This window comes from Alternaria metachromatica, assembly GCF_023757995.1.
Source record: "Alternaria metachromatica strain BMP 0045 chromosome Unknown scaffold_1, whole genome shotgun sequence".
Lineage (NCBI taxonomy): Eukaryota > Fungi > Ascomycota > Dothideomycetes > Pleosporales > Pleosporaceae > Alternaria > Alternaria metachromatica.
Window position 1 is genome coordinate 2,121,622 of NW_026055492.1, and position 20,974 is coordinate 2,142,595.

The 20,974-nt window shown below is 52.2% G+C and overlaps 6 protein-coding genes across 6 annotated transcripts; 4 read left to right on the top strand and 2 right to left on the bottom strand.

The window, feature by feature from the left end:
• Positions 1-5,642: 5,642 nt before the first annotated feature.
• J4E83_000684 (uncharacterized protein) lies at positions 5,643-7,250 on the bottom strand (the record flags this gene model as incomplete). The annotated part of the gene is made up of 1 exon (XM_049327645.1): positions 5,643-7,250. One exon carries the CDS (start codon positions 7,248-7,250, stop codon positions 5,643-5,645), a length of 1,608 nt encoding a protein of 535 aa, XP_049193790.1.
• Positions 7,251-10,239: 2,989 nt separating this feature from the next.
• Positions 10,240-11,423, top strand: J4E83_000685 (uncharacterized protein; the record flags this gene model as incomplete). The annotated part of the gene is made up of 4 exons (XM_049327646.1): positions 10,240-10,450; positions 10,502-10,727; positions 10,792-11,329; positions 11,382-11,423. 4 exons carry the CDS (start codon positions 10,240-10,242, stop codon positions 11,421-11,423), a joined length of 1,017 nt encoding a protein of 338 aa, XP_049193791.1.
• Positions 11,424-11,624: 201 nt separating this feature from the next.
• On the bottom strand, positions 11,625-13,112 carry J4E83_000686 (uncharacterized protein; the record flags this gene model as incomplete). The annotated part of the gene is made up of 1 exon (XM_049327647.1): positions 11,625-13,112. The coding sequence occupies one exon, from the start codon at positions 13,110-13,112 to the stop codon at positions 11,625-11,627; it is 1,488 nt and encodes a 495-aa protein (XP_049193792.1).
• Positions 13,113-13,542: 430 nt separating this feature from the next.
• On the top strand, positions 13,543-14,475 carry J4E83_000687 (uncharacterized protein; the record flags this gene model as incomplete). Its single annotated transcript, XM_049327648.1, has 1 exon — positions 13,543-14,475. The coding sequence occupies one exon, from the start codon at positions 13,543-13,545 to the stop codon at positions 14,473-14,475; it is 933 nt and encodes a 310-aa protein (XP_049193793.1).
• Positions 14,476-14,768: 293 nt separating this feature from the next.
• On the top strand, positions 14,769-15,824 carry J4E83_000688 (uncharacterized protein; the record flags this gene model as incomplete). The annotated part of the gene is made up of 2 exons (XM_049327649.1): positions 14,769-15,017; positions 15,219-15,824. 2 exons carry the CDS (start codon positions 14,769-14,771, stop codon positions 15,822-15,824), a joined length of 855 nt encoding a protein of 284 aa, XP_049193794.1.
• A 3,366-nt stretch (positions 15,825-19,190) lies between these two features.
• Positions 19,191-20,780, top strand: J4E83_000689 (uncharacterized protein; the record flags this gene model as incomplete). The annotated part of the gene is made up of 1 exon (XM_049327650.1): positions 19,191-20,780. One exon carries the CDS (start codon positions 19,191-19,193, stop codon positions 20,778-20,780), a length of 1,590 nt encoding a protein of 529 aa, XP_049193795.1.
• Positions 20,781-20,974: the final 194 nt, after the last annotated feature.

Genomic DNA, 20,974 nt, shown 5'->3' on the forward strand with positions numbered 1-20,974 from the left:
TGGTAGGGCTAGCGCAAATTATAAGGGACCGACAGGGGAAAGCTTACCTTCCCGGAGGAAGTGCCGATCAAATCCTAAGGTTGTCGTATGAGTCGGCGAATAGTCAAAGGGCGTCGAAACTCTGCTGATCTTTTACTGCATGTGGGTACGGGAATGACAGCGCGTAGTCCCTCTCCGTTGAGTAGTCCTGGAGGCGGCTGGCTGAAGCGAAGGACAAGTCAGAAGCCGGAAGGACTGTGATCCTGAAGGGTAATCCACGGCGTCGGAAAGGATCTGGATGAAGTAGTGTTTGCGTTGATCATAGGCCTGGATGGAGGACGATGCCTTGGGGGGCGAAGTTGGTTTATACATAAGGCCCAAGACAAGACCGCAATGGCCCCCAGCGGGAAACAGTGCACGAAGCTATACGACGGCAGGCCAGGCCCCTGTCCTGGAGGCTTGACTGCCCTATGCGCTTGGGCCTCTGGCATGAGGTGGTAGATTAGGAAACGGTCAGGCCACGCTAGGAAAAATAAAAAGAAGGCAGAAGTTACCGGCCGCCGTCAATTCACGTCCCCGCCTCGATCGCGCGCTCCGGCCTCCCAGTGGTAGCACTAACCCCTTGGGAGTCGCGGTGTGCCCGACCCCTGTCCACGCAAGTCGACGCACCAACAGAGCAAGCCATGCCGAAAGTGACGAGGGGTAGAGGGCCGTCAGCGAGTAGGCGAGCAGCGCGTGGGAGCCTTCACGCTGCATCTGGGCAAGACAAGCGCATTAGGGATAGACCCTGGAGAAGACGCACGCTTGATCACCGCTTCGGTCGGGGAGCCATGGGAGGACTGGGAAGCTGTCCTGCCATTCCGCACGCCTGGTGGCCCTTAGCGCATCTGCTACGCGATCCTCTCGCTTTGCCCGGACCGCTGTGGCTGGTGGCGCTAGCATGCGGCTGTGCAGGCGGTATGACGTCTCATTGGACGTGGGGCGCTGCTAATCTTAGACCATTGCCCTCAATCGGGTCGTTAAGCGAGTCCTCGTGGGGCTCGTCGCTGCACTGCCTCTCCAACAGGCCCTGTATCGCGCTGACCTCACCGTGTTTCTCATCGTCACATCGTCACTGCGGGACTGACTCCAGCATGCCCACCCACTCTTCGTGACTAACCAGCCTTTGAAGTCGTGGTGCGTCATGGCACATTGTGACCGCCTACATGAGCACATCGCAAGGCTACTGTGGCATGGCGTGACATGGTCCTCTGAATAATCTTGGTTGCGTTTCGAAGTCGTGGGCGCGGGCGTTGTCTGGTCGCAAGCAAACACACTTGCCCTACAACCGTAACCGTTTCGTAGCCTTGGACCGGGTGTGGGGAGCCAAGTCAGAGCAATCTCGCTCTGGGACCTTGCGCTGCCACGGCACGCCATGTGCACACGCCGTGTGTCTTTGACCAGAGGCTCCCGAGGACTAGCTGTCATACACGGACCTCATGTTCCGCACCATACTAACGCAGCGTCTGGTAATCAGCGTGACATCTTGTTCGCGTGGCCCCTGGACCCTCCTGGCCCGACGAAATGGATAAGGTTGTGGAAGGCGTCAACCGCACCCTCGCTGGTACGAGCCCTCCTATCAGCAGTGCCGCCTGGCTTTTGCCAAGTATACCGGCCGCAGTGCAACTGGCACCTGTTCATTGACTGCGTGACAACACCCTGATGCACGTCGACCATGGAATGTAACACCGCTGTCTAACATCGACTCGGTACTCGTCTGACGCCATCAGCAATATTCCACACTCCAGTACATCATGTCGCCATGGGCGCATCACTAATCTTTCACCTGGTGTACACCGGAGGCCGCCCATGGTGGCTTTGAAAAGCTAGTGATAGTATGTGCGGGGTGAACAGCCTTGGAATCCGTGCCACTTGACCAGTTGAGACTACTTTAGTCGCAGAAGCTACTCTTGTCAAGCAATCCTCGACCCACGCTCTCAACGCGGTAGTGGAGCCGTGTATTTTGACAGGGCATGAATCCCCAAAGTAGTATGTGGCTGACGCACGTCAGTACAGCGAGCGATCGTGGTTGCAAAATGCAAGGCCAGAACCTATTTGGGTTTTGCGGCAGGATTATGATCCGAGCCTCGCGGGATGTTCGAATTCAGAGTACGCAATCGATTTAGCTATGCGCCCGCTCCAGAACCACAGTTGAGCCATGCATGAGCCAGCCAGACAGTATATTTCGGGGTTGGAATTGCGCACTGCCGCAGATCCGTACTCAGGCAGGTAAACGACATCGTTCACACTGACTGTTGAGATTCTGTGGTCTCGAGTCAACAAGAACGCATACTGCAACATCCGAACAGCGTATTCAAAACGCAAAAAAGTATGGGAAGTCGCACCGCCACAAATTATTGCGATGGCCAGAACCCCCAGCGCAAGGCATTGACCCTGCTTGTCTTCTGTGCTTGGGTATGGGCATGCGGGACACAGCGATGAGAAGGGCCGACACTAGACAAGCTATAGCGTAAAGGGCCTGTTTCGCGAAGATCCTAGTCGACCTCTTGTTGTGTGTTGCACATTCAACTCCGAACAATTATTGACCAGGTCGTGATTGTACCCGCCTGTATGCAAGACGTGTTTCATTTTCTGTTGATGGTGTTCGAAGGCACATGTCCTATTGGTGTGCGGACAGGTCTGCAGAGGCTTTGGCGACCTCCGGAATATTGACAAGCGATTCCCGTCGAAGGATAAGCGCAGAGAGGCTTTCCACCGCTACCATCAGCTTCTAAACATACGATTATCCCCAAATGGCACGACGGGTTGAAGTGGGTTTAGAATAGTCAACACACCGTTTAGATCCGGAGCCGAGACGGCGATGGCGCGACGTTCTCTTGCGTCGTTGACTAGCCACGCGATGTAGACTCGGGCGTTTACTCTGTAGTCTTACTTTCTTCGCTTGCATCAAACCCTGATTCGATGAAGATTGAAGCGACCCTCCGCCTGTAATGGGGTGCAGTGCTAGATTCACTAAGCGGTATACCCGCTTCTGGAAGGCCACACAAACGTGCGACCACAACAGCAACAGGCCATGGGCAGCACTTGGAACGCCCAAAGCCACTGCGACGGGTGATCAGCACAGGATTACTTGCTACTGAGTACCAATAGTTCGGAACCCTAGTTAAGATATCACGATCTTAGGGTTCCATGCCATGCGAACGATGCTACAACGAATGACAAGCCTTGAATACTCAGCGGGCTGTAATCATGCTTGACTGATAGCGCTGTGCGCCATCGTACACCAAGTCGTGCGAGCTCGGGAGCCAAATTTGGGCTCGTTACGATCGTACACCTCGCATTGCGAATGCATAGTTCCGAGGAGAAGACTTCGAGTGTGGGCGGCATGGCCCGTTACAGGGCTTAAGTGCCATGTTGATTATGGACCGCCGTCGGCCGGGCTCACCGTGAGGGAGTAGCGAGGCGTGAAAGGTAATTCGTTGGCGTCGGTCTCGCCTATGCACGCGCAACCCCGCAAGCAAGCCACGAACCCAATTAGGAGGGTGAAAACACCGGCCAGATGGTTGATCATCCTTCCCGCGCACCGTGAGCCGTGCCATGCTGTGTTGGGACGCGACACACATGACGGCCCGAAAGCGAACAAGGATGCGGAGTAAACGTACGAGGAGTTCTGCTGTCGCTGCCCGCGCATGCTTTTCTCGTCACCCATGCGTGTGTCCAGACCGTGGCTTCGGCTGATAGATTACCTTCCACGAGCAGAGCCTCATGATCATCGCAACCCTGCTGCAGCATGCGCATGGCTGGATCCCAATCTCTCAGGCCTCTGAGTTTCGGGACAGATACTGGAGATGTCCACGCAGTGCGGAGAAGTGGTAACTGCCGGATTTCTCAAGATAGTCGGGAACGGAAGAGAGCTGACCGCGTATCTTCATTCTTCAATGGAAGCGCCCACAATACAGTTTGTTGTTCTTGAGTGCGCCCTATCGTTGGCTTGCGCAACAGAGCCTGCTAAACGTGTCGCTCGGCTTGACTGTGACTGTTATCCAGCGAGCACGGCTACGGTACCAGAAGGTTTTCCTTGCCTGGCGCCGCCCCGTATCTGCAGGCTGAAGCGGCTGCCTCATGGTGCACATGGGCGCCCTAGGCTGGCGACTTTCCGCCGTCGCAGTGGGATTGAGGGGGTTGAGAGGGCTAAGGCCGAGCAGACCCTGACCAAAAGTGATCAGACCACCTGGCATCTGAGCAAAAGCAATTCTGCGCTGCGAGGGACACTTGTGGGACCACGAGATAGCAGAGCTAATCTGTCCTTCTTTGACACGGTACGTCGCTGGAGGACGAGCCGGCGAAAGACTTGATTGGCGCCAACCTTGGAGTCCTCCTTTAGTACGCTGACACGTTCTGGCCCCCATTCTTCGCCAACCCCAGTCCTGCAGGAGAGTCTCAAACCAAGCGACATTCACTCCACATGCGCGCGCGAGCCCATAAGGTGATGAAGAGTCTTGGCTGTGAGGGTCCAGGGTGCCTGCACATGGACCGATGTCGTCCTCCTTGGTGATCCGGCATACGATATCAGAGTGTCTGCTCGCCGACCACTCTGTAGACCCTCGCTCACAAGGGTACTATTTCGAGAGCGGTTGTCCTCTGAGCGTGGCTTTGGATCGGCAGGATCAGCGCGATCGAAGGATGCGCTGCGCGTGTCGCTGTCCTCCTAGGGCACAACATATCAACCAGTGCGTTATCGTTCTATGCGGAGTACGTGAAGACATATGTAATGTAGAGGGAACATGGAAGAGATCCATGGATGTAGTTGAAGTAGAGTTGATGTGGAGCGAAGGGTCCCAACACGTCGGGTCGCCTTCAGCCCTGGTGGAGGAAGGTACGAATGAGGCAATTGCGCCTAGTGCTCGAATGCCGTTTTCATCGAGGCTACGGAGACTACTCTGCTGACATTGCTCGTATCGTATCGCAGTCGAGGTATGTTTTGTGCACGTTTCTGCTGTGGGAATTGAGGTACCTACTGACCTCACTGCATATGACGTATTCGATGGGCCCACACGGAATCTTCGCTTCCGAATAAAGTTGGCAACCACGGAGTGTCAACAACACGTCTAAACAACAAGGGCATGATAGGTTCAGAAGGATGCGCGCCGATCTTTCGTTCCAATACTTCTAAAATTTTGTCGCATTGCGACAAGGACTGCGTCACATTTGGGCTACCAGGCCCTGTCGGGGAGCTGTGATCTTCCCCGGCAATCACTTAACAGCGCGGCACGAGAGTGATCATCCACCAAACTTAGACATTATCTGAAGTGGTGTACATTGGTTCACAGCATGGAGTCAAGGTATGAGCGTCCTATTAATGAAAACAAGTTGCAAATTTCTATCGTGGTAATGCATACACATTCTAGTTATGGATATCAACGCTGAATTACTTCGTATCAAAGCCCGGGTATCGAAAATAACAAACGCCCATTGGAAACGAAAGAGATATTGTCTAATCGTCGAACATACCCTGGCTCGACTGTTTCGTCGCACCGACCTCCGTACTGGCGTTGATCGACGAATAAAGAAGCGCAAGGTTTGGCTTGCACCGGTAGCCGTCAATGTGGCGAAGTGGTTGATGTTGTCGAATGTTTTGGAAGAGGTCAGCCAGTCCTATTGGCCTATTCCTTCGCTCGGCTTATGATGATATCTTTATTTTGCTCGCGTAGGATGGCACCTGCATCTTCTTCTGCCTTCTTCACGTCCCTCCCAGACCAATCATTCTTCCAGCAGCTAATCGCTGTGTACAGCTTGAGCCAGGAATGGTAGTATCCGAACAAAGGGTAAGCCGGAATGACAAAGAACAGAAGGAAGTCCAGAGGATGCTCTCGAAACCATCGCCAAGTCTTGATGAGCTTAGTCGCCCATATAGCCAGGATCAGGCAGACAAGTCGTGCGTTGCCATTCGAGGAGTTCTGATACAGTCCGGATCGCCAAAAGTTGTAGATGGCCAGACCATCCCAGAAGACCGCGAAGTTGTACATCCACGGGAAGTACACTGTCCACACTCCGATAGGCCATTTCCACCAGATGGTTCGATCCGAAAAGAGCGCGATAGGATTCTGACGAAAGGTTGTGCGGCTCCAGCGCTCACATTGATCCACATACTTGAAGATCTCCACGCTTCCCAATCTCGTCATCATAGTGGCCGCTGGCGAATATTGGACCTTGATGTTCCATCCACGGTTAATGACCCATCGCGTGATGAAGTTGTCATCGTCCGCAAGGAGGGGCCCGATACCTTTGTTGGTTAGACCTTTTCCTTCGAATATATTGAGTAGCCAGCCAGCGGGTAATATGTGCCAGCTTCTGAAGTAGCTCAACCAGTCGAAGACCCACGTAAGGACGTATTCTTCCACAAATTGTTTCCTGAATTTGTCATCCTGTACTATGTCGGTCAAGATGGCGAGAGTACGACCGGAGATGGCAAATACGGCGCCATCGCCAGCATTCGACGCCCTGATCTCATAGCTATGGCGATCAAGATACTGCGCACCGACGGTGTTCCAAAAGCCAGATCGATACCAGCTCAGCCAAAACCGCATGCGGCTCTTCCCCTTGTGTGCGTCCTCGGTACGAGAAGGGCGTATGTATTCCACCCGCTTGCGCGTACCCACGAGACCAACCTTTGGATCGTTAAAAGCCGGTAGAGTCTCCTGTAAGAACCTTGGATGCCAGATAGCGGTGTCATCGACCATAAGAGTGATTTTTGTCTTTACCTTCCCGATAGCTTCGTTGGTCTGCTTGCGCTTGTTGGATTCAACAATGTATTCGTACTCAATTTTTGTTTCATCGTCCCAATTGAAAAAGATTGTAGGCTCGTCCCACAATTTGTAATACTCGCTCTCTTTCTTTTTGTCTCCCTCTTTGTCTCTCTTTCCGCCATTGAGGGCTTGTATCACGTCGGCAACCACCTCTTTGATTCTGCCCCCCACTTTCTCGTTGTTTGCAGCGAAGATGAGTCGCTCTGGCCTGTTCCGAAGGATACCTTCAACCATCAATGCGAACACCGGGTTGTGCATAGGACCAACTGTGGGTACGATTACAGTACAAGCTGATTTGTTGAACTTCAACTTATCTTCAGGTACGGTGGCTGCCTTGTATTGAGTATAGAAGAATCGGGTAACGATAGCGCGCCAGTATCGAAAGACTAACAAGGCCGAGAACCAGAGGAGACCCTTGTCCTTGACTGACATGCTCTTATTGATCGTAATATGGAGGAGTAACATCGGTACGATATGGAGGAGGTTCCATAACACATTGGGTTTTTCTCCTGGCGTGGTCTTTCGGTTCGACCTTTTGTCTGTCATTGTGTAGTTGACTATGAAAAATGACCAGGCACCTAGTGATAGGAGGTTGAACAAGCTGCAAGGGCGCCACAACGATGCTTGTACGCCAACATTCGGTTTGTCTTCCAGCATCAAAAGCCATGAAACCCAACCGAAAGATATGGCACCGAAGATTTTGGCAAGTTTGCGCATGTTCTTTGTAAGATTCGGATCGGAAGACGTGGGTGGACTGAGAGAAGGCGTGTCGCTCGCATGATTCGTGTCCGTAGACGTGGGCGGGCCGGATGTAGCCATATTGCTTGTATTGTGACTTTATTTCTGGTTGCAGTCTCCCACTTGTTGCGTTCTGCTGTTGTGTGAGAAGTAAACACCTGCAGAAGTTCGTTCATATAGTTCAACAGAGTCATTGTACCACCAGGAGTAATGAGTGAAAGTCGCGGGCCATGGTGTTTGATGAGTCCATCACAGCGCCCTCAATGACTGTCATTATGGGTTCTCTCCGCAAGTGCAAAAGGGTGAACTGCCACCACGATGATAACGGTGTGACTGACATCGGTAAACACCTATGTGAGTGTACACTGCACAGTTATTTGGCAGTGGAACAGTCTGTACTTCGAGTAGAATCGAATCTATCGCATCCTTGACTGATCTATTAAGTTGATGTGTTCATTTTGGTATATTGGTGTTGATAGAAATCTCTTGTTTAGATAATAGTGAGTACCTAGATCAAGCCACAGTAAGGTTGGCTGGAGATTTCCATGAGATATTTGATCTAATGTGTATGTCAGCGAAAGTGTTCATCAGTACACATTCCCGCTATCCACCACGCAAATATCAGGTGGACAAAATGCCTATAAGAAGCTTTGAGTCGCTATACGTGGACGCTGACGAGTTATTCATGGAAGATGCGGTTGCCATGATCCCCGCAGGACTCTTTAGGTATGCATAGATCGAACTATACTCACGAGTCATCCAACATCTGAGCATCGAGCGCTCAAGATGCTACAACAGCACGTCCATCAAGCGTGAGCAAGAACACTATAGCATATATGTAACGGATATAGCCAAGATTCAGCGCATCTTCCAAGGTATGTTCACTGCGCATGACTGATTCAGTGTACTAAAACAGATATTAAAGTATCTAAATTGCAATCACAAGTCCTGCTAAGGATCATTGACGTGTGTATGCTTCACTAAGGTTGACTCATTTTCTTTGCCTTCCATACCTCGTGCGCACGTTAACCTGTATATACTTATAGAACATATGCGTCATGCAGCCCTCGCCATACTTGGCAATCATGATGCAGAACTCAATACTTAAGTCCATCATACACATAGCGCAGAAGTTATGGTGACTGGTTACTTGCGCAAGGATGGACGGACACTTATCTCAGCCATAAGCGATACCAACTGCCAAATGCTTCAATAGAAATGACTGGTGTCCATGCCTTCATTGGTAGACATTCTATTGGATGCAACAGGAAGCACAGATATGTGTCTAACAGCGGGAGGGTCATATCATTTCTTTGTCCCATCAAACCGTGCGTGAAGACGTGCCGTGTCCCAACACAGTGGCGTGTATACTCGCCAATAGCAGTGATCTCACATCTGACTCCTGAATGATAATAGGAGCGTTCAGATAGCAACTTGGATCCAACTTTGACGATGACATCTACTCTCCGTGCAGATACTGACGACAGCATCTATGCTCACGGGAAAGCCGCAGCCGCACTTGCGGCTGCAACCGACACCGGGACTCAGCAGCTTCTCCTGCTCCCAGAGCGCACCTAGCTTTTTATTCCCAACGGTTTGATTGTTGTTGACTCACGAGAAGGTAGTCAACAAGTCCGTTGAGCGGTGAAGGACTGTCGCAGGAGACCAGAGGACCAGGCGCTTCGCACTCTTAGTCGACACAAGCAGTGCTACCTCAAACCACGCGAGCTCCCCGCATGTGCGATGATAATCCGGGGTCGAGACTCAGACACCGATGAACCCGCCAGAGAAAGCACTTGTGTGGCGTGGGAGCAAGCCAGTGTGACCTACAACATCAGATGCCTCGTCCATGGGGATAAACCTTGCGGGGTCTGTACCACGACACACCAAAAACTCATCTAAATCTCGTCCTTACCGTCCACAGGTCGACCGTTTCTTGTCCCGAGACTCTCTGGAATGTTTCTAGTTCTGGAATGCAGATGTGGTCGGGCAAAACAGGCAGTCGCGGGGTGAAAGCGCTATTCCCGAAAGAACCTTGGGAAGGTATGTCGACGCGCCACGTGAACGTCTGGAGAAGGGAGACAGTGACCTTGGCCGCACCCGACTCCTTTTCACACGCAATTCTGTTTGTCACATTTCACATCTCTATGTTACTTTTCCCCCGTTTTGCTGTCGCTTCGCGATGCGGTCCGCGGGAACAAGGCCAGTTTGATGAACTGGCGATGGCTCTCCACCACTCACGAGCCCCAGAAGCCGTTTACCAACAAAACTACTGAAACCGCCCAACGACCAGCGAGTCTAACCGCCACTACCTCTACCACGAGGCTACAAGTGTCTAGACTCCCATCATGCGGCACGTCCACGTTTTCTGGGGTCAATTTCGAACTGCTCAACTAGGCGAATTACCCGCGAACCGCTCGAACCTTGCACCTTCGTCCCTACAAGTGCTGCAACATCGCGAGGCTTTTGTCCCTAATCTGATCATCGCGCCCAATGGCATGTGTGTACAGCGAGCCAGTAGGTCATGCAATCTCCAACGAGGATCCCCCTCTGCTAAGTGCAGCCGACCTAGATGCATCTTCGACGGTGAGCAAGGGGTATGGAAGCATGCGCATCTTGGTCGCGACAAAGATGCGCATGGCTATAAGTATATCACGGAATCCCGGGTCTGATATCTATTCGTACGACAATACATCTTGATCACACATACGATACCATGTCTCTCAAATCTCTCCTCCTATCTGTCCCCATCCTGTGGCGTGGTGCCACTGCACTACCAGCCGGACCTGGCTTTTGGGCTAATGGTTCATCCTATGTCTACTCCTCAGACGATATTCATGCCTCGGCTGCATACAACTTGATCGACACGTACGATGCCAGTAACTGGGTGAGCAAGTTCGACGTCCAGGACATCGGTGATCCTACACGTATGTGCACTGGCAAAACGTTATGTCACTTTGTGTCTAACAAACATCTAGATGGCTTCGTAGATTACGTTAACGGGCAACAAGCTCAACAGCTTGGTTTGCTCAAGACGCAAAACGGTCAAGTTTACATGGGTGTAGACTCTACAACGCACCTTGACCCCAACGGTCCTGGTCGAAAGAGTGTACGCGTGCAGAGCAAGACAGCCTACAACCGCGCGCTTGTGATTGCAGACTTTGCACACGTGCCCGGTAGTGCATGTGGCTCGTGGCCCGCCTTGTAAGTTCCTCACCTGCCTGTAATATCGCTTTCATGCTGTGCAAGACTAACGGTGTACTTGCAGTTGGATGGTCGGTCCCAACTGGCCTAACCAAGGCGAGATCGACATCTACGAAGGTGTTCACAAGGCCCCCACCAACCAAGTCACCCTTCATACCTCACCTGGCTGCAACCCAGGGATCGGCTCAGGAGGTGAGACAGGAAGCCGCGGGGGCGGGGACTGCGGTGCCGGCGGCGGCTTCAACGGCTGCGGCATCTCTGCCAACAACCCTGTCACATACGGCTCACAATTCAACGCCAACGGCGGTGGTGTATACGCCACACTATGGACAGACGGTGGAATCAAGGTGTGGTACTTTGCCACCCGCGACATCCCCGCAAACATCCGGAGCGGAAACCCCGATCCCGGAACTTGGGGTACCCCGATCGCGAACTTCGGTGGAGGATGTGATTACAATGCCAAGTTCAGGGACTTGAACATCGTGTTCGACATTACCTTCTGTGGAGACTGGGCGGGTGGCGTTTGGGGCTCGAACTCTTGCTCCCAGCTCAATCCCAGTTGCAATGCTTATGTGGCGAACCAGCCCCAAGCTTTTGGCGACGTAAGTCTTCCTCCTCTGGTTTTTTGGTAGAGAACATACTAACAGTGACTAGACGTACTGGCTCATTAACTCCGTGAAGGTCTACAGCGTCTAGATACTCACGAATCCGCCTTCTTTTCTCATCTTCCAGCTTCGCCCAGATGGCAATCCCATTCGTTCGACGTAAATACCTTTCCTTTTTACTCTTCTTGCTTTGAAGGATCACGCATCTTGGACAATCGCTCTATACCACTTTCGTCTTTACCCAATTCTTCGACTTGTATATACCTACCTTCTATCAGATATCCCATAGTTTTTACTTTGCATCAATAGCTTGCTTCAACGCTTCAACTTCGCCTTTCTGCCACTCGGTGACCTTGCCCTGCCACTTTTCGCCCTTGCCGCCTCCTTTGGCCGTGCTTACAACCTCCTTCACCTTCGCCGCCATCTTCTCAACCAAGTCAGGTTTGCCAAACACGACGATAGATCCAGAGCTCTTGACCTCGCCTGAAGACAAGACTATGACAGCCTCTCGCTCTTTGATAATTTCCTTGACTTCGAAGAGCACAAGGTTGATGAAGTCAAGACCATCTGTTGCGCGATGCATAAAGGCCGTATCGTGGCTTTGTAGGTAGTTCTTTATGCGATCACCCTCGAACGCTGCTATCTCAGCTAGTAATTTCTTCTCCTTCTTCTGCCCTTCAGAGATAATCTCGCTCATTCTCTGTACTTTTGCCGCAACTTCCGCAGGCCCCGACCCGGATGACAAAGACACAGCGATGGAGCGAAGACCGTTGATAGACTCCGTAGCCATCTTGATCGCGCGATCTCCAGCCGTGAAGAAGAGCCTGCAGTTGGTGCCTCGTACCGACTGCATGTGGTGTAGCATTATGACATTGATGTGCGACGAGTTCTGCAAATGTGTTCCACAGCAAGCATTGTAGTCCATATCCCCAATCTTGATGAAGCGGACAACACCCCTCTCTTTATCGTAGTCTTCAGGTAGGCTATCGCTCCCCTTGCCTTCTGGTGTTTCCACAGTGATTGGCATGCTCTCCCTAATCTTGGCATTGCAATTCTTCTGAATAGTTTGGAGTTCTTCTTCCGATGGTTTCCGTGGTAGTTCTACGTAGTTCATTTCTCCGGGCTGACCCATGCTCCAGCCCAGCGTAGGCAGGTCCATAGAGTCCATGACGGCTGAGAGGAGATGTTGGCCAGTGTGCTGTTGCATGAGGTCCCAGCGGCGGGCGAAATCGACGGTTTGACGGACTGGTGTTCCAGGCTCGAGAGGTGTGGGAGAAAAGTGGATGCAGCGGAGACCGTGACGTTGCATACTTCTTATCGGTACTTCCTCCTTCTTTTCGTCTTTCAGTGTTGTGAGGATACCATAGTCTGTATGTTGGCCACCACCTTCCGGGAATAACACTGAGTCCGCAAGCTCGATAAGCCATGTCTTGCCGGATGCTGCATCTCCGTTTTCAAGACCTTTGGTGGGGTCTGTGGACTTCTTCGTTTTCGACTTGCCATTCTGTTGTGAGGACTTTGGTGGTACATATTCTTCGCAGGATACTACCTCCGTCTCGAGTGTTTGAAGATAAGAATTTTTTTGGCATTGCAAAGCGCCAACAATGGCGGGAGTTGGGGCTGCAGTGACACCCATCGTGATAAAGCCGTAAGGTCGATATGTGGGTTGAGGACGTTGGATGGACGATGGAGTATGACTCGATGTCAAGAGCACTCTGGAGCGAAAGATGGAGAAGCCGAGGGAAATAGTGCGTTTAGTCAGAGCATTGACTACAGACATGGAACGTCACTACTTGAAGGGCTTCCACTATTTATTGTTCCGTCAAGATACAAGTTAGATGTTTGAATTTCTCCTCTGACTGCATCGTCGTCAATCAATATTGAGAAAATGCGGATGGAGATAGAGTGGCTGCATTGAGACTAAACTGCACCGGGACTAGTGTCTTCCCGTCCGATCCCGAGGTCAACGCGCTCCAGAGCTTCCCAGGTGCCCGCCACGATACCACTCTGCACTGTACATCATCGCGTCGCGCGACGAACATGGCCTTCGAAACATCGTCCCTACTTCTTAGCGCATTCATGGCGACAGTGAACGCGATGGGAACGATGGCGGGGCCTGCACACCCACCGCTTCACGGTTTAGAAGCGATGATGACGTACTTGAAGCCAAAAGTCGCAAAGCTTTCGAAAGGCTTTCTTGATCACTACTAATGAACAGATTGCTGACCTCCCTCTTTAACATGTCGCGACCGAAGAAGCCCACGCATGCAGCCGTAACGCGATTCGTCGAGACGTTCCTACCGCCGAAGGAAAACGATGTCCAGCGACTCTACCACACGCCGCGAAACCCTCGATACGACTCTGAGACCGCCGTGGTTGAGCAGATTGTATTGAGTGTTACCCCTACACCAGGGGTATACTCATTGATTGGCTATCCACTAGACGAGAGCACCATTGGCGCAACGACGCTCCTCCCAAGAATATACCCCCGGCCGCCGCGAACACTATGCTTTCTGCACCGGCCTTTCCAACTCGACAGGCGCAGCGTGCGCAAAGGAACACTTGTACTTTCGAGCCATACATCTTTCGACGAAGTCCTCACTGTTGGATGGAACACGGTGCTGGCGGAGCGCCTGGGCATGGCGACGGCAGACTGCCTCTGCGTGCAAGGCTACAAAGGAGATCCAGAGAGAAAGATTGGAATCATCGGTCAGGTCTCTAAAACTCTGGATGCAGTTCTGAGCCAAGTACAGGATGAGTTTGGAGCATCGGAGCTCGCGCACGAAGGATACTCGGACGAGATACGCATCATTGCGATCATGAACGCGTTCAACGAGGACGAGGTGCATTGCGTGTTGGCAATGGCTCAGGAGCGCGGGTGGATAATGGAGGGTGAAGACGGTGGACACTTGCTTTACCTGACCGGTCAACCCAGAGTCAGTGGCATGGAGGCAGCCAAAGCACTGGGCATGTCAGTAGTCTGCGTAGGACATCGGCAAGGGGAAGATTGGGGCATTCGCTTTCTGGGCCAAGAGCTGAGGAAAGCGTTCCCTGGTGCGCGTGTGGAAGAAGTGTATGAGGAGGAGATACCCGTTGTAAGAGAGAAGAAATTGCCTGTAACACAAGATACCGCGCCGCAATGAGTCACCTGGCAGATAGTTCGAACGAATTGTCAACCGGTCCCCACTGCCTCTTACCTCACATTCCGGTCTCTTACCACCAGTGCTGCCCTCATGCCATTTCCGTGCAAACGGGGGAGTCGCGGTGAGGCGCACCTTCCCATCTATAAAGACAGCGGTAGCCTCGCGTGCTCCAACTCCCACGTCTTGAGCCACTTCTTCCACCATCTCCCCCACGCTGTCACTTTGTTCTCAATTGTTTGAACCGTCCTCATTGATTCCCTTGGGTTTTGGCACTGCAACTGCAGCTTCTCAGGATGCCCTTTCCTTACTTTGACAACATCAGCACGGACTTCACCGGTGTATGGACAAGCCCACGAAAGCGAAAGGCCCCATCATCCGAGCAGGAGGTTTTGGAACTGTCCCCATCGAAGCGCAAGTCGAGCGCGGCATCATGTCCTCACTCCATGACCATTGTCCGAGCTACCAGACAATTGTCCGTAGAGAAGGCGCAGTGTTCAATCTGTCTCGAAGACTACCTCAGCACCCCCGACGGCCGCGAAAAGGTGATACCAGTCAAGATTGGGTGTTCTCATATCTTCTGCCGAGAATGTATTGAGACGCACCTTTCCTCGAGTACGAAGTGCCCACTACCTTGGTGCGATGCGCACCTGCCCTTACGACCAGATGCGTGCGAGTTATGCGCAGCATGGGCGAGAGAGAATGTGGCTGCTGGATCACTTGTAGTGACAGTACGTGCTAGAGAGATGCTCGGTAGTATCAAGGATGCCCTTCGACAGCTCGCTCAAGACGACGACGCCTATACACTACCAAAGCAAGCAGAGAAACGACTCCTCGCTCATGTTCGTACCACCCTGAAGCGATACGAATGGCAGTTTCATACGGGTATCGACCTTGCTGAGCTGCTGGATCCTTTCTTGCTCGCCATTAACATCGCAGATGCGCGCAAGCACTACGGCTCAGAGCTCAGCGCGCCCAAACTCGAGCATACCCAATTCCCACCCCGCGAACACGATCCTGACGATTACCCACCCGACGAAGAACCCTGGATCGCAGCGTTCTTCAGGCAATGGGCGCTGGACTACGAGAAAGAGAACGGAGAAATGAAGGAGGGCTGGGGTGTCTGGTCGATGAAAGCAGATGATGAGGCAAGTTGGGAGTGGCCATACAAGCGGATACAGGCACACAAGACTGGCAGTGATGGGAATATTGAATACCTTGTCAAATGGGTAGGGCAGCGTCACTTGGCGTCTTGGGTCAAGAGGGAGCAGCTGGTTGCTGAGGCTCGCGACATCTACGACAAGGTGCATGGGGTATCTCATCGCTTAGAGGTGATTGGGGGGCGTGATTGAGGTTCTCCTTCCAGCTCTGGTTGTGGGATGAGATCCACATGACGGATAGCGAGTGGTGTGTTTGATAAACATTCTGCACTTTTATCGTTTTCAACGTCTTGACTACCATATCGATCAAAATTGGGCACGACGGAAACTGTGTCGCACTTTATGCTTACAAAAGAGCCATATTATACGAACGCCTGCTACATGCTCTGTGTAGAAATCTCCGCATGCTTATGTACTCTTCATACACACGGTTTCGATGCTGTGTAGGCGGCAGCCAGCACCAACTCTAATATGCTCTAGTGTCGTGTTACCCTGTGATGACGTGGTTTTGACTAGTAACAAGGTTTACTTTTCCATCTAGGCTCCTTGCTCAATGTACTCGAGTCATTGTGCGGCTACGCGCATGTCGTTCCTTCCAGCCGTGAGTCGCTGTCGTCTAGGAAGGATCGTTGAGAAGTTACACAGCCTGTCAAATCTTTGGGTTCTCCATCGTGGAATCGAGCTCAGAATCCCAGGGTCTAGTATACACGTAGCGGATTGGCCGTCTTCTTGGACATCTTCGAATCCCTCAGTCTGCAAGACTTCTGCTGAACACATGGCGTCGTAAATGCGACGTATATCAAACTAGCATTGTAATTGTGTCGACTCAAGAACGCGCTGAGGGTGTCTAGCCTCCGATTGGAAAACAATGACGACGGTGCTAGAGGCCGAGAAGCAACGTTTCGGCACAGTCTACTACTACTGCATCTATTCCAGCCCGTTCTTTTCGGCACAGTCCGATGCACTACCGGAACGTCTTCGACTACTACATTCACGCTTTCCAAATAATTTCTTGGGTTCAGCCTCACCGATCATCCGATATGAAGACACCTAGACGGGCCTGCTAAGCTAACAGCGCCTCTAATATTGAGCATACGACTCTTGATTTGTCGACCGGCATTCCCTGCGCTAATTTGTTTTGGCGACCGTGCTTGAACGTTGATGAGATACCTCTGCAAGCCTCGTCAAGGAAAAGGTTACGGCGCCCTTGCACTCCGAAAATCGCGTGTCGCACATTGACCTTTGCTATTTGCCGTTGCTGCCTGTGGTCTCCAGAGGTGCCCAACGGCTTTTCGTCTCGAGTTTCAGCCCATCTTCTCATCTCGGATCCCGCCCCGCACCCGGCCGTCGCCTGGTTTCTCCTTCAGGGCTGCTACCCGTTTCACCCACAGGAACGCCTCCAGCTTTCGAGTGCTGCAGCTGCACCGACGGCGCTCGACGTTAGAGACGCCCAACATTGTTCCCTTGCTAGCGACCTGCAGGCACCTGAGACTGACGATTTACGCCAAGCCTCTAGGCTGCATCCGGGATAGAGCGCTCCACAGAACCTCGCTCAGGCTTGCTGTCATCTCTGTATCGCGCGGGCCCTGAAGTTCAGCAAGACGACGCGTTGTCTTCCTTCTCTGCATACGTCTACCCTTCCCCTGGGTCTCATCTTCCCCGCTCCTAGGTGTGGCCTCCTAAGTGTGGCGCTCACCCTCAAGTAAGACCTGTCTTCCTTTTATAAGCTTGCACCCCTCACTCTCTTTCGTCTCGACAACTTTCAGCCACTGCTGCGTGCAGCCAATATCAACATGTATCCCAATCCTCTGCCTGCAAAAGCTGGATTTTTTTCCTTGTCCTACTATAAGGCGCATTCGTACCACCGTAGCAAGTCGCACTACCTGCAGCAACATCCTCATCCCTCATGTGTAAACATGGCTTTCCCATCTGGGTCAGTGAGATTTGCTGGTAGCCCGGCCCTGCTGGTAACATGGGAATATTTCAAAAATCTGGCGATTCCTCCTCTTTCAGCATTACTTTCTCGGATCTTGCAGACCGAACGCTAACATGGCATTACCTTTAGGCCTTTCTTACCCATCCATCGGTTCTAGTACCGAACCATTGGGTGACACCTCTTCGTTTTGGAAAAAGTCTAGAAGATTACATATCAAGCAAATCTTGTCGAAGAAGAGAAGACCTGTCGACTCCACGGGCTTTGCTTCCAGCGCATATCGCAGGATCCAATCGGAAAACACATCCGAATCCGGTGGTCCTCCGGCCTTGTCGCACGTGCCCATTGTCTATGATCAGATTGTAACACCCGAGAGTCCTTGTACGAATATTGATTATAGCCCTTCGCGATCGAGTGGCAGTCCTAGCCTCGCTGGCTCTCCATTGCCAAGCGACAAACCCTCCAGCGAATCCAGCGTTTCGCCTCGTCATGTGGAGATTGTGATACCAGATTGGGCTATACTTCTACAAAGAGTCTCACCGTCTTCTATCGATCCCATTTTCGATCTTGGTGGATTTCAGCGCGCACCTACTTCTCTACATATCCCGACCAGGATGGCTAGCCGGACCAACACCCTGAACTCTCAGACATCGGCACCCTATCTATCGAGTCGAAACAACAGCCAGACCAGCTTGCATCATGAAGACGGCCAAGATGGAACATCGTCGACCCGGACGCCTGGTATCTCTCAGTCACCAGCCATGCTTGCAGGCCTTGCGACACCAACGAGTTCAACCGCGGGGTTGTCGGGCTTAGTCTGCAATGTACATCGCACAACAGGCAGGGAACCGCACCCGCTCGTAGGCGCCACCACCACAATATTAGGCGACAAGCTGTATGTTTTCGGCGGCCGTCGACTTTCCAGAACAAGACCGCAGCTTACATCGGACCTGTACGAGCTTGACCTTGTCAAGCGCCACTGGACAAAAGTCGACGCCAAAGGTGACATCCCGCCTCCTCGGTATTTCCACAGTGTTTGTCCGCTTGGCGACACGAAGCTGGTTTGTTATGGAGGCATGTCACCTGTAAGCTCGTCTTCTAATCAAGCAACTTCCGTGATACAAGGTGCTCCCGCCGATGCACAACCCGAGGTGGTGGTCATGTCAGATGTTCACATCTATGATGCGCCGACAAAAACTTGGATGCACGTTTCTACAAGCGAATCTCCACAGGGTCGCTATGCTCACTGCGCGACCATACTTCCTAGCTCGGCCGTTTTCAGTTCGACCGGAGCTGCGGTGACAGCCATACGACACAATCCACCTTCATCGAATCCAAACCAAGGTTCCCTGGGAGTGCAGTTGGATGGCGAGGGCGGTGCGGAAATGCTTGTTGTGGGTGGTCAGGACAGCGCCAATCACTACATTGAACAAATCAGCGTATTCAACCTCCGGAGTCTGAAGTGGACGGAAACGAGCACATTAGGCAGAAGTTGTGGCGCATACCGAAGCGTAGTCGCGCCCCTCACTAGCATTGACCCGAACGATATTGGTGGAGGAACACGACAGGGCAGTGAAGCAAGAACACCGGAGGAACGGAGTCCGAACAAGACTGGCGAGTCATCGATGCTCATTTACTCAAACTACAATTTCCTGGACGTCAAGCTCGAACTACAAGTGCGGCACCCCGATGGTACGCTTTCCGAGAAGCCAATGCACGGCAACTTCTCGCCGCCAGGTCTCCGCTTCCCGAACGGTGGTGTGATCAACAACCACTTTGTAGTGAGCGGCACATTTCTGACATCGTCGAAACAAGAATATGCGCTTTGGGCTCTTGATTTGCGAACGCTGAGCTGGGGACGAATCGAAGCCGGCGGCAACATTTTCAGCCAGGGAAGCTGGAACAGAGGTGTGCTCTGGAACCGTCGGAATTGTTTCGTCATTCTTGGCAACCGCAAGAGGAGCTTGGTCGAAGACTATAATCATCGGCGCATCAATTTCTCGAACATGTGCGTTGTTGAGCTAGAAGCATTCGGGCTCTATGACAACCCACGCAAGGTGACGCCTGCGTCAGGGTTCAACTCTGTCAGCGCACCGCCACAGCATGATAGACTTGATATGCTTGCTGGTGGCCGCACACTGCTACCCGCAGCGACCGAGCTAGGACAAATGGCGTTGGGTATGAAGGAACTTGCTGATATGGATTTCCTCGCTTTACATGGCGAGCGCATACCCGTTAATTCCCACATCATTGCTCGACGCTGGGGTCCATATTTCAACCAATTACTCCGCGAGAGTGCTCAAAGCGCAGAGAAAGAAAACGCTGAGGCGGCGACTTTACGGCCCACTGCCACAATGCATCCCTCGAGGAACTCAAGCATTACTATTACACCTTCTATCCGAACGAACTACTCAACAGCCACAACACTTACCGCCAACACTATAACACCATCAGAGGCTACAGCTGTATCAGCGAACTCCTACTCCTCATTAAGCCCACCAGAACCTTCATCACACTCACCATCACAACGGCCTCGAACATTATTCCTACCTCACACTCATCTCACACTTCAAGCGCTTATACATTTCTTATACACATCATCACTACCACCACATAACTCCGCCTTATGCTCACCGCAGATCCTCTGCTCTCTCCTTCAATTAGCGCGACCGTACCATATCGATGGTCTGTTGGAAGCGATTATCGAACGACTTCACGTCCTATTGGATAACAGGAATACCGCGGCCATATTCAATGCTGCGGCCATGGCGGCTGGCGGTGGCTCCGGTATTGCTTTCAAGGGCGTCAACGGTGTATCAGGCACGAACGGGACCACAAATGGCTTCTCCAACTCAGTTTCGAGCAACAACAGCACAGTCGCGGACGTCGAACGAAGTCTGGATGCCGGTCTGCGCGCACTCCGCGTCAACACAGACGTAGATCGAAATCACGACGATGAGGTCAGTTCAGCGGCGTCTGAATCTACGTCGGCCTCGGCCTCCGATAGCGGTTTTGGGGATGGAAGTGGCATTGAAGACAGAGAAACCTGGAATGGTGAAATGAGCGCAGTGGTTGGGCTCCAAAAGCGAGGTCTGCGGGGCCTGATGGAGGGTCGCAGGATCAGGGAAATGGGGAGAGGAAGAGATAGAAGCAGGGACGATGGTGGTTCTATAGGCAATGGCGATGGGGTAGGCCTTGGCCTACAAGGCGCTTGATCAATATGATGAGAGAAGAGGGGGAGGCAAGAATGGTCATCTACATCGCGAGAGGGGGTTGGTAGAGACTGGAGTTAGTTGCTTCTTCGATGGGAAATTTTCATGATGATATGGGTGATTTAGGATCGTGATAGAGATGAATCAATATGATAAGTACTATGGTATCTATACTTCCGTTCCAACGTCATTTCAGT